The following is a 17,258-nucleotide window of genomic DNA, read 5'->3' as shown; positions in this document are numbered from 1 at the left end:
CTCTCAGCTGTATAGTGTGAGTGTATGGTGATTGGGTAATTAGATTGCCCACAGTGATTAGACAGTCAGGGACTGAAGTGCAGTATGTGCCATATGACTGTTACAGAAACAACCTGAGAGGATTAAATATGGATGGGACTATTGAACCAACACAGATAAGATTATCTTTCAGTGCCTTAGAGGCATTTTCTCATTTATTTATTCTAGGAAAGTCAACTAAACACCCATGCACTTTTCAGACAATTACATGCTTTCAACAAAGCTAAAATGAAGCGACAAACTAGCTTGGGTTATATTTCAAGGCACAAATTTTCTTGGGCTGGATCCTGCTGGAGCAAAGCTGTAACCTCCATTTCCAACTTTAAATAAACTTGACTTGATCTGACATTGCAGATTGTAAGTTTTGATCTTGTGTAAACAGTGTACAAATGGGAAATGTGTTTAAAGATTCTCCAAACTGCATTAACCGCGCCAGTGCAGCTGAGGATGCAGCTGTGTGCATTTGGTGCCAGGGACCAGCCACTGACACTCCTCAATAACAAGCTGTAAAGCTGTCATCTCCAGCACCCTTAGAAAAGCCTTTTAAAGGAGGCTGAAATTTTAGCTGATGTCAAGATTAATTTATGGTGTCACTCTGGCCTAGGGTTTTTAATGATGTGTATGTATGTATGTGTGTGTGTGTGTGACTTTCGTGTGCACTGTATTGCCCTGTTTTCCTTTCTCTCTATCATTCTGTCTGTGCTTAGAGGGCAGCATGTTCAGCAGTTTGCCTCAAGATGAGCATTAGCACTCTCAAATACACAGCAACACTGAGTCATGAGAATAAAGCACCCGCTGCTCTAGTCAAACTTTTTTTCTCTTTCTCTTTCAATTTCTGTGGGTGTCACGCCACATTGTGAGAGAGCATTACACTACAAGCCACTCCAACAGTAAGCCAGCAGAGAGTAATCAGCACCAGAATATTCTGGGACACAACGTTTCTTGTCTTACAGTGCTTCCTCTGATACTGCAAGACCTTTATAAGAAATGATGGGGGGGGGGGGGGGGGGTGTGTGCATCTTACAATTAGTATTACACTTGCAGGTTCAGTCTACCCACTGAGGCTGAAATATTCACCCCTATTTGATCGTCATTAACAAATACAGTATTGTACAAAGCTGGAAAGCACAGGTGCAATAATACCATCAATGGTGGCCAAATCCTCATTTGAATTGAAATGAGCCATGGATCATTTTATCAGTTCCACCTGTGCTTTACCTGCTATGACCATTCAAAATGTCTGCCGTGAAAAATGTCTCTCGCAGCAGCCATTCATAAATCCTTTGTTTGTTTTGTTTTAAACTAATATATACGTTCTTAGTGTTTAAACTAATAAAGCGAATCAGGTTGTACCATTACAACTTCAGTTATGTATAAATTGGTTGAAAGGAAATATTTGTGGTCAAAAGCAATCAACTATGTAAACTTACAGTTTTAGGGGATGAATTATACATTAAATTTAACTGGTAAACCTTTATAAATGTAGGAATTATTCATGCAGTTTAAGAGGAAGTGGAAATATCCAGTTAGCTTACACTAAGCTAACTGTTGTTATTTGGTGATTTAGCAAGAAGTGACAAATACAGTGAGATTGGATCCTAAATCATCAAAACACCATCTGCACATCCCATGTAATATGTATAATCTACACCTAAATTGACCAGAGGGAATTAACAGATGGTTAAGCCAACAATTCCCAAATGTTTTAGCAGTGCGTCATTATTGTCTGTAATCAGTCCTCTCATCTCCTCTTCTCTGTGGACAGCCAATAGGACTGGGAAACACCTGGCCATGTTCTGTATCTACACTGTGAGAGTGGGTGTGAGATGAGAGAGGCGGAGGGAGTGCATGTAGGGGGTGAAACCACTGCTCAGCTGTATTTTGTTCTGTAGTGTCTGACCAGCTGTATCAATCTGTCTAGAACAAAGTCTCCATGTGTGAGCCAGGCTCTGTACAGTGTTGACTGGCAGCAGGCCCCTGGTGATCATGGAGACTTATTACCCAGTACACTGCAGAGCTGTGTCACAGGGGGACAATGACAAGAGAAGGCAAATGCTGTGTGTGTGGTGCATTTGATCTTGTTTGCTCCTGTGAGCAGGAATCGTTTCCATTGCCTCTCTACCTCCCTTTCTTTCCTTTCTTTCCCTCTTCTCTCACCTGTGGTGCTATATCCTTCAAGCTTCTCCCAGAGGGCCATGCGGTGCCACCCTCAGATCAATTTGCTGTTGATTCACCAGATTCTCTGGCACCAGATCAAGCTGAAGAAGCCAGAACAAATCTGACCTCAAAGAATGAGGCAGAGAGCAAAGAGCTGCTGCAGCTGCAGGAGCAGAGTCTTGATTTTATCACCACAAGTCTTTACTTTGATGGGATATACTTAGCAGTGGCCATTTCTTCTTAACAGGAGGTGTAATTGCCTTTCCTTTATAAACTCCACTACATTTATACATCATCTTGCACCAGTGCATTTTTGTAAAACACATAAAACTGGTGACAGGACATGTAGGTGACATGGATGTATGCAGCTCTCTAGAGCGTCAAAGCATCTTCCAAGCCAAAATCTGCTTCATGGATTTGAATGTGAGACACATTAACAGTGACACCACTTGTTATGTTGTGTCTTTCTTTTGGGAGTTAACACTGCACTCCTAAAGTGTTTATTATGCAGTGTTTGTTATTTTTCTCTGCGGCCATGATGCTTTAAACTTGAGATATAGCATCTCAAATGAAAGGAGATGATAATGTCATGAGTATAGAGAGCTGGGTGTAGCATAGTGCAAGAAGTGGAAATACAAGCCTTATGGGAGGCGTTGGAGCAACACATGAAATACCGGTGCAATTCAGTTGCCATCGCACCCAGACTCTCAGTGCTCTTAAAAAAAAGAGAAAAAAAGAAAGTAAAAAAAGAGGAAACATTCTGTTTTCCTGCAGAGAGATATTCCTCTGTGTGTCCTTTGTGTCTCTAACAAATTTTGTGACTCCAGCTTTACAGTTGTTATTGAGGCGCCTCCAGGATGTACTTGAGAATACTTTGCCAAAGCACTGCAGCCCTGTGTGGTGCATGATAAGGTGTTAAGAGTCTCTTTCCATGAGCTGATGGCATGGTCTGCACTGTGCTACCTGCTGAAATGCTGTAGACACCTCTCCAAACCAAAGGCTTAGGTACTCCAGACTCCACCTGAGAGCATATTGGTTCAGATTGCTTGTATGTATCCCAGTACTTAAGGGGAACAGAATAACTTTGAGTTACACTCCACAAACCCTTGACTTCTCATCATTGTTGTCTGGGGGGCCTGGAATTGAAAACTATATATGCAGCAGTGTACCGTAAAGCAAGAAGAGAGAAAGAGATACAGGAGAGAGAAAGAGATGCTCTTTAAATAATTGCACACTAATGCCAGGATTGTATTTTCTCGAGCCATAACAACCTATTACTTGCCTCTAAACTCTGTAATCACTCCCTACTATCATCAATGATGATAATTTATTTAGAAGTCCAGACTCAGGACTTTGGTGTTTTACAGGAATCTCAGCCTGAATTTCTGTGTTTTCCAATTCAAAACAGTGATTGGCTTGCTGCAGCGTTGTTGAGGAGGCTTTTGGTATGCCAACCTGTCACTATGCAAAAATCTCCACCAATGTCATCATTCCCCTGCGCATCGGGAGAGCGTGATTGGTTAAAACCAAGAAAATAAGCTGAGCCTGCTCATTGATATGCTTGTGTATTAATCACACGAGTCTCGTAGGAGCAAGGTAGGTTTTACACTATTGTTTTAGTGCGCACACACATATATATACTGGGGAAATATAAATGGGGATAACAAATGCCTAGGTTTACACAGAACAAAAGAACAGCAGTGAGAGGGGGAATACTATGAGTCAAATTCACTCTCAAGGTGCCCTTGGGAGACTCAACTCACTTCTCACATTGTTTTAAGGCAATTGAATGATTTATGTTTCGTTCAATCTGTTTAACCTGTGATGGATGTGTCATTTTTTTAAACCTGAGAAAAAGGTTGGCTGCCTATCATATTCTGGAGCAAGGTTATGTTGAAGGACTGTTTTTGTCATTTAAATCATCAGGTCAGTTAGATTTAGAATCAGGATTTCTTCTAGATTAGTACATACAGTAGAAGTTCAGATTTGGCTCCACCTTTTCAATTGTTCATACAGAGATACAATATAGAGATCTTTGCAAATGGACACCGGAAAACAGCAGAGCCCCTTAAAACCTGACATTTTTTTCAGATTTAAACTGAGCCATTCCAAATTGAGGAGAGCATCTTCTTTCTTTGCAGCCTGGCTGACATCACTTAGTGCTTCACTGTATGAATGATTGATATCAACGAATGTTCCCTCCTCTTCTGTAGCAGTCAGGTAAAACAGGGGATGAGTAAGTGGGGTTGGTGACGGAGGGAGGAAGAGAGAGAGAGAGAGATAGAGAGAGAGAGAGAGACTGTCAGATATTTAATTGTACTTTAGAGGGAGGGGGGGGGGGGTGAGACGGGGGAACGGGGCCAATCCTGAGACTTGAGAGTTAGCCTGTGTGTGTGTGTGTGTGTGTGTGTGTGTGTGTGTGTGTGTGTGTGTGTGTGTTGTATGTGTGCATTCTTGGCACTCGGACAGGCAGGAATGTGATGCGTGGATCGATACTGTCCTTATATGGCCCAAATCAACCATACACTTGCTCCCTCAACAGGGAGACTGATTACATGTTCCAGCCCAGCCGAGATGCTGATTTGCCGTATACTATTCATTTCAATCTGAGTTGAATAACATTTTCATATTGATCCAGGAGTCTCCAAAGTCTCTACAGTCCCATGAATAGCACAATCAATTCCAGCAATCAGTGTTATCGCAAGTACATCTGCTTCCTTCTGTACATAAACATGTATCTCATTTATATTGTGTTTTATAATGATGGACTGCATTTATCAGTGTAAATACACACAAAGGTTTAGCACTAACACCATTTTTTGTCAAAATATAATTTCCAAGTTAGTTTTTCAGGATTGATAAACTCAATGTAGTTTGTCTGTTTTGTCGTTTTACATCAGGTCGCAAGCAGGTACAGTTGAAACCAGAAGTTTACATACACTGTATAAAAGGATATATAACCTTTTTTTTCTCACTGTCTGACTTTATATCAGATGAAACCTTTCCTGTTTTAGGTCAGTTAGGATTACCAAAATTATTTATATTTGCTAAATGCCAGAATAATGAGAGAGAGATTTTTTTGGCTTATTGATGTGTTTTTAATAACTTTTGGGCAGCAATGGAGATCTATGACACAGAGGAATACATTACATCATACTGAGGCTGCACTGACAATACTTAGTAGGATCAGTTCATTGTTATCTTTGGTCTTTCCCCAGCATTTATTATAAGTTTCTTACATAGAATATCACCAAATATATAATTTAAACTACTCAGAATGTTCAGAGTGTAACTGTAGCTATCATAGAAAGATATTTTTTTAGACCATTTTTTATTATGTTCTCCAAAGCCAGAAGTTTACATACACTAAGATTACTATGCCTTTATTTTTATACAGTGTATGTAAACTTCTGGTTTCAACTGTACTTCTGCTCGAGCTGGAGGAATAGGTTTGTTGTGTTTTCCAATTTTAGTGATGCAGCTGACCGTACATAATGCATATTACTCCTCCTCCAGCAGCAACATTACATTAAACTTTCAGTTTCTTGTTGCTGGACATACTGTTGCCATGATGAGTAAATACACAAAACATGTAAGGGTAAGGCTGTCATTATTCTGTAGTGTTGTTATTATCAACAAATTCAATAAAAGGCCAAAATAACAGACTAGTGATTTATTTATGAGAGCAGGTCAGTATGTGTGGGATCGTTATTATTAAAAATAAACTTCAGTGCCCATAATTGCCTAAATGAAAGAGCATGTCACCAATTGCAATGGTGTATTCAAAAGAAAAGTTTAATCCTTGGCTTCATTGCACTATGTTAAAAACAAACACTACAGGATAATTGACAATACAGGACATTGATGAGATGACAGAGACACAGTATCAACAAACATTTCAAATTAATAAATACAGTAAATATAGTATGATAAGATAAAATGGGACTACATATAGAAAAATGCAGAGTAGACACCAGGCTTATCCTTAAATATCAAGATATGACAGTTTTTTATCTTGTTAAAAACTTAATGTATTATTATGAAGAATATGATATTGCACATCCTTGCATACAGTATTTATTTTCATTTATTGCGAGTAAGAGTCGTTACAGACAAAAGCTCACAATGCACCCAGAATTATAATCTCCCCCTCAGCCACATCTGAGGCACTCATGAGCATCAGCTCAAAAAATGTGTCCATTCAGGGCCCTGAGGCTTGTCATATTGATTTTCATGCAGCGCATCCAAACAAATTTATAAAAGAGAGTCAGTATATGCACATATGAAGATGCTCCCTTATTTTCCTCTCTTTCATACATAGTGGTGCACTGTAATGGAGTGCTTTATTGTTACTACTACTGTACTGCTGCTGCACTCTCCTCTCAGCACAATCCTCCTCACATTAAATAATGCAGCTGGCCATTGTGCAGAAGTCCCCCCACCAAACCCCCCCCCCCCCACTCTCCTCATCCCATAGCAGCCCATATCAGCAGATTTCCGCTTGCTCTGCTATCGTGTCCAATTCAGCGTTTACAGGGCCAACACTATAAAGACAATCAACCCATTTGCACAAACGCGGCATCAGATGTTTGTTTTCCGCTCTTGGGTTCCTGAAAGAATATGAGCTACAGTACTGCACCTGCCTTTTATGAAACGTTTAACTGATACAATTGATACACAAGGACAGAAAGCAGGCTTATTTCCTATAGCTCATCTGCATTCAAGATTTAACCATTTGATTTATTTTGCTCCTGACATATCAAAGAACTAGGAGCTAAATGCTAGACATCCAATAAGACATTTCTATACCAGAAATATGATAAATATAGGCTTATAGTACATGTTAAAATAGATGCACAAACCATTTTACACATAAAAACTACTGCAAGCCATCTCTTTTACATATAGAACATGCATTCATTTAGTCAGACCATTATTTTCTTTTAAACCTTGAACGTTCAAATCAATTTCCCCAATCTCATTTGTACCATATAAAGAGAGTAAATAGCCTAAAGGAGACTGGATCGACTCAAAGGGATCAGCCATGGATGTGTTTGATCATCACATTTAGAGAGGAAAACCCCCCAATTAGCTGGGCAAAGGCAGAGTAAAAAGGATAACTCTGTGTGGGAGTGGGGTGGTGATGGGGGGGGGGGGGGGGGGGGGCATATGTTATTCATAAGGCGTCTTGTGGTGCATTATATGCTTGACGAATGTTTAATGATCGTGTATCCTCATACATGATATTCACAATAAATCACAGAACTTTCTGGATGACCTTGAGATTCAGAGTCTTGCTCAAGGACACATCAGCAAACTCAAATGTAAAGGATAAGGTGCTGGATGCTGCTATTCAACAAATCCTCCAAAAGACAAAAATCGATAATTCCTTAACCAGCAGAAGTTCTCAGTCAGAAGCAAATAGTGCATTTGTTGGGTTATTTTCAGCTGCAGATTCCCTGCTCTTGTGAGTAATTACTGCAGTAAGACACTCTACAGTATGTAGGATTGACTCAAAACAAACAACACTACCCATGTTCGTCATAATGAAGAGACTTGTCAGCTGGTGCAACTGTGTGGCTTATTGATGTCTTTTTAATAACTTTTGGGCAGCAATGGAGATCTATGACACAGAGGAATACATTACATCATACTGAGGCTGCACTGGCAATACATAACATAGAATATCACCAAATATATCATTTAAACTACTCAGAATGTTCAGAGTGTAACTGTAGCTATCATACAATTATTTATTATTTAGAAAATGTGTAAATTATGCAGTAAATCATACAAGTACCTAGTTAAAATAAATGTTTTAATGAATGAGTTTTTGAGAGTCATGCTGTTGCATCTGTCTGGTGTTTTTCCTCTACCACTGACCTCTCTCAGTCCCCCCTGATCAATGGAGAGGACGAGCATGTGTGTGGGTGAATTGGGGTTTTCTCAGGACATGATGCACACACACTTGAACAGACATGCAGACTGAAGTCCGTTTTGTCTTGACAGGATGATGAAGTGGTCCTCCAGTGCGTGGCCTGCATCCAGAAGGAGAATCGCAAGTTCTGCCTGGCTGCTGAGGGGCTGGGCAACAGGCTGTGTTACCTGGAGCCCACATCTGAAGCAAAGGTAAACACTGGTTTTCTCATTTGAAAAGGAACATAGAGATGCATGTTATTGGTATGTGATGTCTCTGCTCAGCTCCTTGTTTAAAAAATCATCTTCTACTTACTGTGATGGAACCAGTTTGTTTTCTTTGTAGCTCTGAAATGAAATGTATTCCAACACCACACATGCACGCACACACACTAATATAATAAACATGTCACATGGAGCAGTTTGCAGAAATGTGAACCGGATGAAAGGATTCACTCACCCAGACGAGAGCTCCGTGGAAACCAAACATCCATTTAGTTCATCCTTGTTTAGGTCCAGCAAACAATCAGTGAAGCCAAGCAGAGACATGCAGGAAGGCAGCTCAGCACATCATCAAAGCAGGAACAACAGCTCACATCCACCGCAGTCCCGCTGATGAGCTTTTCTTCCCAGGGTTCAGGGACAACATCGGCATCTCTGTGGGCCCGCCGTCAAATGATAATTCCCTGAAATTACGCCTCTGGACGTATTTGATGGATTGTTTCATAAACAGTGCTGTCGTTGGCTGTAATTGCCTACAGCTTTATTGCAGCTGAGCAGCATGGTTGTAGCTGCTGACGCATTTTCTGGTTTGTGCAACTCAGTGCAAAGTTTTAATGAGTTCAATTTAATTGTTTGCGTTTGTAATCAGCGGGTTGCCATATCAATGCACTTTTGTGTATTAGTTATAAAGAGCATCCACAACTTTTTTTATTTTCTTGATGTTATTGAAGATGTTTCTTCCTATTGCATAACAAAATCAACAAGTGATTCAGAGAGAGCCATGGCAATCTGCTGCTAATCTGGCATTAATGCTTTCTTGTAGCCTGTTGACAGTAGGCCTAATGGGCTTTTCCACATTGATTGTCTTTTAATCATAAGCCATTAGTATTGTCTGAGACCAATTTCTCTAAAGCCAAGGCACTGGGAACATACAATGTGTGTAAATGTGTAAGACAGACATGATTTTCAAGCTGAGAGAGGAAGAAGAAATGATGTGCAGTAGATCAGAAATGTGCTAGTACATGTGAGCAAAGATCCATGTACTCCTTACATTTGGAGACTTCTCTCTTTTCAACAACCCCTGCCTGCCCTCTAGCAGCTCTCACAAAGAGTGGGGGTTGGGGGTTATTCTGTGCAGAGGGAGGTGAGGCTTTCACCCCATATTGGATGGTAATTATACCTGACAGGTGTGATGGATGTTCTCCCTATCTGGCACTTTGTCTTCATTGCCTGCCGTTTTTATGAAAAGGCATCACCCCACCTTTGGGATCAACGATTGTTAGGTTTTTAAAAAAACTAAGACAGCAATTTAGAAGTGGGCCTGGATGGCTAAATAGGATGCCTCCTTTCCTTGGTGAACTAGTCTAATAATGGGGCATAGAACCAGCACTACAGGAATGAGGTTGATTTAAACAGTGTGCGGTTTAAATGGCAACATCAATCAGCCTGTGAGAAGCTGGTTGATTGTGATATACGACCAGCAGCTCTTGCCTGTCAGCAACTCAATATTATGACCACTGGAGGGTAGATGCCACCATGCCATAATGGCAGTGATGCTGTGTCTTTGTATGTGAATCAAGACAATTCTTTTCATATACCTATCCTAACACTAACCAGTTGATATTTGCTGATTATTTGCTTTAGATCCTTTAATTACCTCTTCAATTAATAGTTTTAGTAGCGCTCTAATTAGGCTGAAAAGGAAGCTCACCTCCACAGGGCAATCAGTTTTAACTGCCTTTGATCCCCCTTCTGGAGACAAAAATGAAGACATGATCAATCCTACCCTGACATCTAGCTACGCTCTTTCCCTCATCAAACGATTGCTGATAAACCAAACATCAGAGCACGGCCCAGCTGCTGTAAAGCTGTCTGCCTGCTCTGCCTTGTGATAGGACAACCTGACAGGACTGGACTCATCATCTTCTCTACTTCTTTTAGACCTTCATTTCACTGCCAAGGCAGTACCCTCCCCACCAACTGTTACAGTTATGATTGTGGAGGGGGCAAAGGTCAGCTGTTAGTCACCCTCAGAGATGAGGGTGGGGGTGGATTGCTTCCCACCAGAGTCTTTATTATGATTTGTCGACTGTGACTCTGGTAGAGAGATGGCTGGCTAAGCATAAAGCAGAAGGCAACATTGTTATTGAAGGGAAGGGATGTGTGTAGATGAGACGATACAGCTCTCATACCTGTATTGATATTAGAGTGTTTGCACCTCTAATGCTAGCTAAACTGTAGGTTACAAACTACATGTTACAAAAAGCAAGTCAGGGTTTTTATGAGGTGCTTGAACCGGACTATTTCTCAGCGTGGCGACTTGTGAGGTTACCAGGTATAACCAGCGGCGACTCCAGATATAGGGAATGACATAGTGGTTCTGATAGGCGGATAGTTAAGCTAGCTTCTCCGCCTTGTTTTCAGTCATGCTATGCTAAGCTAACAGTCTTAAGGCTGATGCTTCAAATTTAAGAAGATAAGGATGGTGCCGTTCTTCTCATCTACCTGTAGGCAAGAAAGTGTAGCTCCCAAAATGTTGTACTATTCCTTTAAGTGAATCTCTAGGAGTGTTTTTTTCTGCATGTCTGTATAACTAAAACATAAATGAGACATGAAGGATTAAAAAAAATTCAAAATAATACAAGTCACTCAAATTGATGTCTAAATTAAGAGGTTTTGGCAGCTGGGAGTGTGTCTGTCATCTGCAACCATCCAATGAAACTGGAAGCAGGGTTGTTGGATTTCAACAGACTGGCATATGCCGCTGTAAATCAAGTCATCTCTATTCCCAATTGGAGTGTCCGTACTGTAACACAGTTTAATAATCAAGTTACAGTGGTTTTGCACAGTAACAGTTGTTTTAATCCTGATGATCATACATGTGAACCCATAGTTTCTTCAACATTAAACTGGGTTGTGTGAAGTTTGCAAATGAGGTTAGAATGAACCATTTTAGGAGGTGGTCAGATACTCAGTAAGGAGGCCAGGGAGAGTGTTTAGGTTGATATAATTTATCTTGTAGCCATACCCCACAATATCTCCATCGCTGCTTCCCTCATTCTGTCACTGGATTGCCTACTGTATATTCTCTCCTGTCCCATTCAGTGCTGCCCTGGTTTGGATGAGATTTGGCATTATATCTTTTCAAACAGTTCTCTGTCCAAGACTTGGCTAATCTGCTGGACTGTCCGGAGAGCACTTAATCTATTTCTAAAATACCCTTTAATGAATATGGTCTCTTTGATTAAGACAAACTTGGTTCAAATGTGGTATAAATGCAGAAGTCAGCACAGATTTTATGAGTGAGCATCTAATCAAAGATCTCTGTAGTCTCCGTGAGCAGTTTTCATTTTCCTGATGATCTCAGGATGTTTTGCTTATATGGCAAAAGAGTCGTTACCCACTAAATCAAAATTAGTCTGGATGAAAGGCAGGGCAAGTGGCTGTAGTGATCCTTTTATAAATGGAGAAAAGCTGCTGGGCCTGTGTTAGTGGGATGTTGCAGCAGAGTTGTATTCTCAGGCAGGTGCTTTCTTGACTTTCTTGATTCATCCATTTAGGACATGCTGTACAATGCACACTGCACTGTGCTCTAGATCAGGGATGTCCAAACTATTCCATAAGGGGCCATGTGGCTGCAGGTTTTCATTTCAACAAAGGAGGAGCACACCAGGCTTGACTCATTTAATCAGTCTTCTTCAGAGAATTGATTTGTGGAATCATGTGCACTCTTGATTGGTTGGAACAAAAACTTGCAGACACACACACAGCCTTTTATGGAATAGTTTGGACATGCCTGCAAGACCATACACCAAGACCAGTCAGTCATTCACTAAAGTTTAAAAAAAGAGATGGCTGAGAAGAAGGTAACAAGCAATATTACATTTACTGTGCACCTTATCAGGTTGTATGCTAATGAACAGCTATGGCAGTGACATCCATTTAAAGTAAAGGTGCGGCAGGCAATTTTGCATTTTAGCGGCAGGCACCATAAGATAACATTTTCAAGGATTTCATTACCCAGAAATGATTAAACTGCATGCTCCTTGCACCCAAAAGCCATTGTTTTTCATTTTTATCATTGTTATAGAAGCTGGAGATGGTGGAATGGTGGAAATATATCTCCAATATTTACATTATATACTGTTTCCTGTTTGGATGATTTGCTTTAAATGTTCTGATTTGTTATTTCCTGACTGCTGAGAAGACTAACCACACATGATAACACTCAGGTAACTTCTTAAAGTCTGCAAAAATCTGCTTCATGCAGCTTAAAACTACAAAAATGAGAACAGAGAGGGATTCTGTATGTAAAGTAAAAGGAAAGTAACCTTAGAAACTCCTTTGTGAGAACATTGTGCTGTGTTAATTTTTAACCCGAGACCTACTTTTTTTCTTGTTGCAGTATGTTCCTCCAGACCTGTGCATCTGTAACTTTGTGTTGGAGCAGTCTCTGTCAGTACGGGCCCTGCAGGAGATGCTGGCTAAGAGCGGACAGAACAGTGAAGGGGTGAGTGATGCAGATGAGAAACACACAGAACACTCCGTACTTCAACTCTTCATAAGTCACCCTGAATCATACTCTATATGTTGTTCCAGTCTGTTTAGACATTTGAAAGGAGAAGAGAAGTTGTAAAGCTGTATACTGTCGCAAATTCAGTTAAATATTCTTAACTTGTTCAGTCACTAAAAAGAGATTAATGGGCAGAATAGGCCCATTACAGTGGCCTTGGGACTGCTGCTGCAGAGAGGTCTGGGCCCCCATGAATATTGATGAATATCAAGGGGATGCCTTGGCATTACTGCAGCATTTCCTAAAGGGGCCTCATGTCTTTTTGCCCATTTGATTAACAGTAAGACTTCAAGGAAAAGCCTAATTTAGCTACATCATCCCCTTTGTAAGAAAAACATCAGAAACTCAAGAAAAGAGTGCATTATATTACTGACAGAAGATGTTGAATAATTGAAATATGACAAAGGGAATCTGCACATGTAATCAATAGCAAGTGGTAGAAACTGTAATCAGCGCTCATTCTTCTCTCTGTTTTCTGCTCCTGATGTTGTTTCAACTGTCCTCTTGCAAGTTTGTTTCCTTCTCTTTCTCATTGGTGTGACAGATGTGTAATTCTCCCATCTTTATCTTCTATTTTCTGTGTATAATCTCCATCTCCCGCATGATAGACACGCGGCCCGGACCGATGGGTATGTTCACCACTCATGCCATTACCCTGTCATCCCTTATGCATGATGCAGTAGATTAGCCACAATACACCATTTTCACTTCTAGTTTAACTCCTGATTTAGCCCCCTATGGCTTTTGTCTTTACATTAGAACTGGTGGTATATACAAACACTCAATCCAATGCTTTGAAATAAGTGATGATCATATGGATTATTTTGCGCACACTGGTTGAGTAGATTGTGTCTGATCTCCTACAACTTGACAAAGACAAATAGAGTTTTGTTTAGACTCCAATAAGGTTCCTCACACATATCAGTTCTCAGACAACTCACTTTCCATTGCTGGAGAACTAGAGCGGCACCAATGCTGGATTAGCGTCAGATTAACATTAGCTCTGCCCTTAGGGGGTTTCAGATGGATGTTCTCTACAGTGTCATTTGTTTTATGCACACCCCCCACATAGGATAAGCTCTCATTTGTCAGTAGATCGTCTTTTACTCATATTGGCTTTATGCTACAAGATGATGCAAACATCTGAGATCAAGATTTCTGAAATTAGTTCTCAGCATCACTTGGAGTCTTTTCATTTTTTCGCCACTCCACCCTTTAATGCCACACAGCTAATGATGGTGAGAATTTCCATAAATCCTCAGCTGTTGAGGCTCATATTCATTGACTTGACTTCAGAGATGAATGGATGTGTCAGGGCTGGAGCTTTGTGGCTGCTAGTTGACTGTTTTTTGTAGCAGAATGACGAAATCTAGACCATTGGTTCCACTGCTGATGTGGAAGAGCTATAGCTGGCAGGGAATTATGAGCTACAGCAAAGAAAAAAGGCTGCTCAAAATATTAAACGCTAAATGAACACTCAAATGGACATATTTAACTGCTAGTCCAGCCTTACTCCTCTTGCATCAGCACCTCTCTAAGGCTTTAATGTAACACTTCATATTGTTGGGTTTCATACTTTCTAAAAGACTAGTTTTCTCAAGTCAAATTTCTTTTCTTAACCTTTCACACCTTATGTTCCTTTGCAGCAAATACCCCAGAGACTTTTAGATAGCTTGGAGGGCCATTTTCACTGTTACTTCAGTGCATTCTCTACACTCACGTTTATCTGTTTTCGATATTGTCTGCCTATTCATCATTCTTTGCCTGTGCTGAACTGTCACTGGAGGAAGCACCATTAAAGGGGAAATGGAGGTTGAATATGTCTCGGCTGAGGCTCTGAGATCAATACGTCTTTGAACAGATGGGCTTATCAATAGACAGTGGCTCGAGCAAATCGGTAGTCCAGCCTGTTTAAGCCGGAAGCCAGAGAGACACAGAAGGGACCATTGGGGACATGAAAAGACAACACACTAACAGTTAGTGTAAATGCCAACCCCCATTTAGCTCAATAACCACCAGCGAGCACTCTGTGTGAATTTGTCGTCACTCATCCAGAATGCACTGACCCGTTTGATTTGGGGGTCGCTGGTCAAAAGGGCAAATGATGAGATCAGTCAGTCAAAGAGAGAGTTGCTCTGACGACCTCTGTCATGCTGGTGTTTCTTTTCCTCTGCTATCACTGCCACCTTGTTTTTGTTTTAGCTTGTGGCTTCTCTCACTTCCCTTATAGAGAAACCAGAACAGTGCGGCCACACACACACACACACACACACACACACACACAAACTGCTGTATGGCTCAAACTCCAGGAGGCTGTTTCCTACTAGATGTCTCGCCTTTAAATTGATAGGAAGATGTCACTTGTGGTCAGCAGCAACAGTAGACAAGGGATAGTCCAATAGTCTTTTCCTTTATGGTTGAATAAGCAGTTGTGCTCATTTCAGTTATTCAAGGTGTTTTCAATATTTGCTGCAATGTCCCCAGGTGTAGAAGATAATTCTTTTCTCATAAGAGCTACAGTTTCCCTCACTGTACTCCATCCTGTGTAATACACCACCCAAGTTGTGGGTTAAGGGAGTGAGCAGGAGGCCTAGGTTTATTGGTTGTGGTGATTGCAGCTGGATGTGACTCGCCGCATTAAGCTCAGTACCTCAGCCAGGGTATAGCAGTAGCCAGCAGTACAGAAGAAGCCTAGAAGCCAGTGCTGCAGTCTGCACGACACAACTGCATCAAATCACAGTCCCACTATTGTCCCACTAGCCAATAAGGATAGAGAGAGAAAGAGAAAAAGAAGTAATAGAATGAGAGAGAGATGGTGCATGATTAGATGAAACAATGCCATGATTTATGTATCTCACCAACAACTAAAACTGTAATTTTGTTAAAAAAAAACAAAAAAAACAAAACAAATCTACATCACTGGTAGATACACATCATTAGTGTCTTGCTGTGATTGCATTTTTGTGATTAAACTAGACTGTTGGCATTGTTTCAGTAATTATTTCCTGATCCTGCGCCAATGCTATTCAACTTGTTTTTCTTAATCCCTCTCTAAAAAATTGACTTAGTGACAATCACATGTGCCCCCAAGACTTTGATCATTTGTATTAAAATAAGGCAGTGGCAGACATAAAGGCTCAGGAGAACATTTGTTCTTTCTGAATAATGACACTCTTTCTTACCTTAATGCTTCCTAGAGGCTCATAAGGAAGGTGAGTAACATGGGAGTTGCTTGCCAAACAAAATGCAGCAACGGAACCCCCTTTGCATCTCTACCTGTAGAGATATCATTTATTCCCCCTCCTGCATCTTAACCCAAACCCCTATAAGAGTGGGAGTCATTCTCTGCCAGTGTTAATATTGCATTGGAGACTGACAGTAGTTGTGCATCCTTCCGACATTCCTGTAGTCGGAGTGCAGGAAAGATGATCCCGTATCCTGTTCGCACATGGATACAGGAGCCAGATACACCATCTCCTGTGACAAGTCAGATTGCATGTCTTAATGGCGAGATGGGGTGGCGAAACCCTCCCCCAGGCGATATGTGGCCCCTGCTTGAGGTCATCATCGTCGGCGAGAAGGTCCTCGCCCAGGTCAACATTCAGTGCCAAAGGTCGGGCGTATATCGAAGCAGTTGGAGGGTTGACCGCTGGGGGCTGTATAGAGCTGATGTATAACTGCGTGTTTGTGTGCGTGCGTGCGTGTGTGTGTGCGAATGATCTCTTTAGGCAGCGCAGAGTGGCGGACACAAGACTCTTCTGTACGGACACGCTATCCTCCTGCGGCATACCTTCAGCTCCATGGTAAGAGTTTGGACACAATTGCCATCATTGTCACCATCATGAAAATTCCCACCGGATTATGACAGAAGCAGGATTTAGACACTGTTGGAAGTTGAAGTAAATGACAGTCACGTGAAAAGCAGCATGTGAGCGTGACGGCTCTGTCTTGTGTGGTTTGTTGTGTCTGTTGACCACAGTACCTGGCCTGTTTGAAGACATCAAGGTCACAGACAGATAAGCTGTCCTTTGATGTTGGCCTGCAGGAGGATTCAACAGGTAAAAGAAAAGCTCTGGTACGGTTTGCTTTTATCCACCTCTTCCTCTTTTTTTCGTCCTCACCGGCTATGTCTCTCTTTGTCTGTCTCTATGTCTCTCTGGTTTCTTTCACTCAGTCTATTCTTTCTTTCTGCTCTCCATGTTCCACAAGCCCCCTACTCCTCTCTCTCTCTCTCTCTTTCTCTCGCTCCACCATATTTGTTCACAAGCAAATTTCAGTGTGTGTCTTTTCACCATCTCAGTTAATAGAGTGTAGACTCACAGTGTGGTTCTTTTGTCAGTGCTGATTACAT

The 17,258-nt window shown here is 41.1% G+C and overlaps 1 protein-coding gene across 1 annotated transcript in view; it reads left to right on the top strand.

The window, feature by feature from the left end:
• LOC128374953 (ryanodine receptor 3-like) overlaps window positions 1-17,258 on the top strand; it is a 98,764-nt gene that overhangs the window by 10,946 nt on the left and 70,560 nt on the right. The window contains exons 2-7 of the mRNA XM_053335173.1: window positions 8,206-8,325; window positions 12,740-12,844; window positions 13,516-13,536; window positions 16,105-16,119; window positions 16,636-16,710; window positions 16,887-16,965. Coding sequence (XP_053191148.1) covers window positions 8,206-8,325; window positions 12,740-12,844; window positions 13,516-13,536; window positions 16,105-16,119; window positions 16,636-16,710; window positions 16,887-16,965 — 415 coding nt within the window. The remainder of the gene's footprint in view (window positions 1-8,205; window positions 8,326-12,739; window positions 12,845-13,515; window positions 13,537-16,104; window positions 16,120-16,635; window positions 16,711-16,886; window positions 16,966-17,258) is intronic.

This window comes from Scomber japonicus, chromosome 16 (assembly GCF_027409825.1).
Source record: "Scomber japonicus isolate fScoJap1 chromosome 16, fScoJap1.pri, whole genome shotgun sequence".
Taxonomy (NCBI): Eukaryota; Metazoa; Chordata; class Actinopteri; order Scombriformes; family Scombridae; genus Scomber; species Scomber japonicus.
The sequence above is the reverse complement of the archived record's forward strand: the minus strand, read 5'-3'. Positions and strand labels throughout refer to the sequence as shown.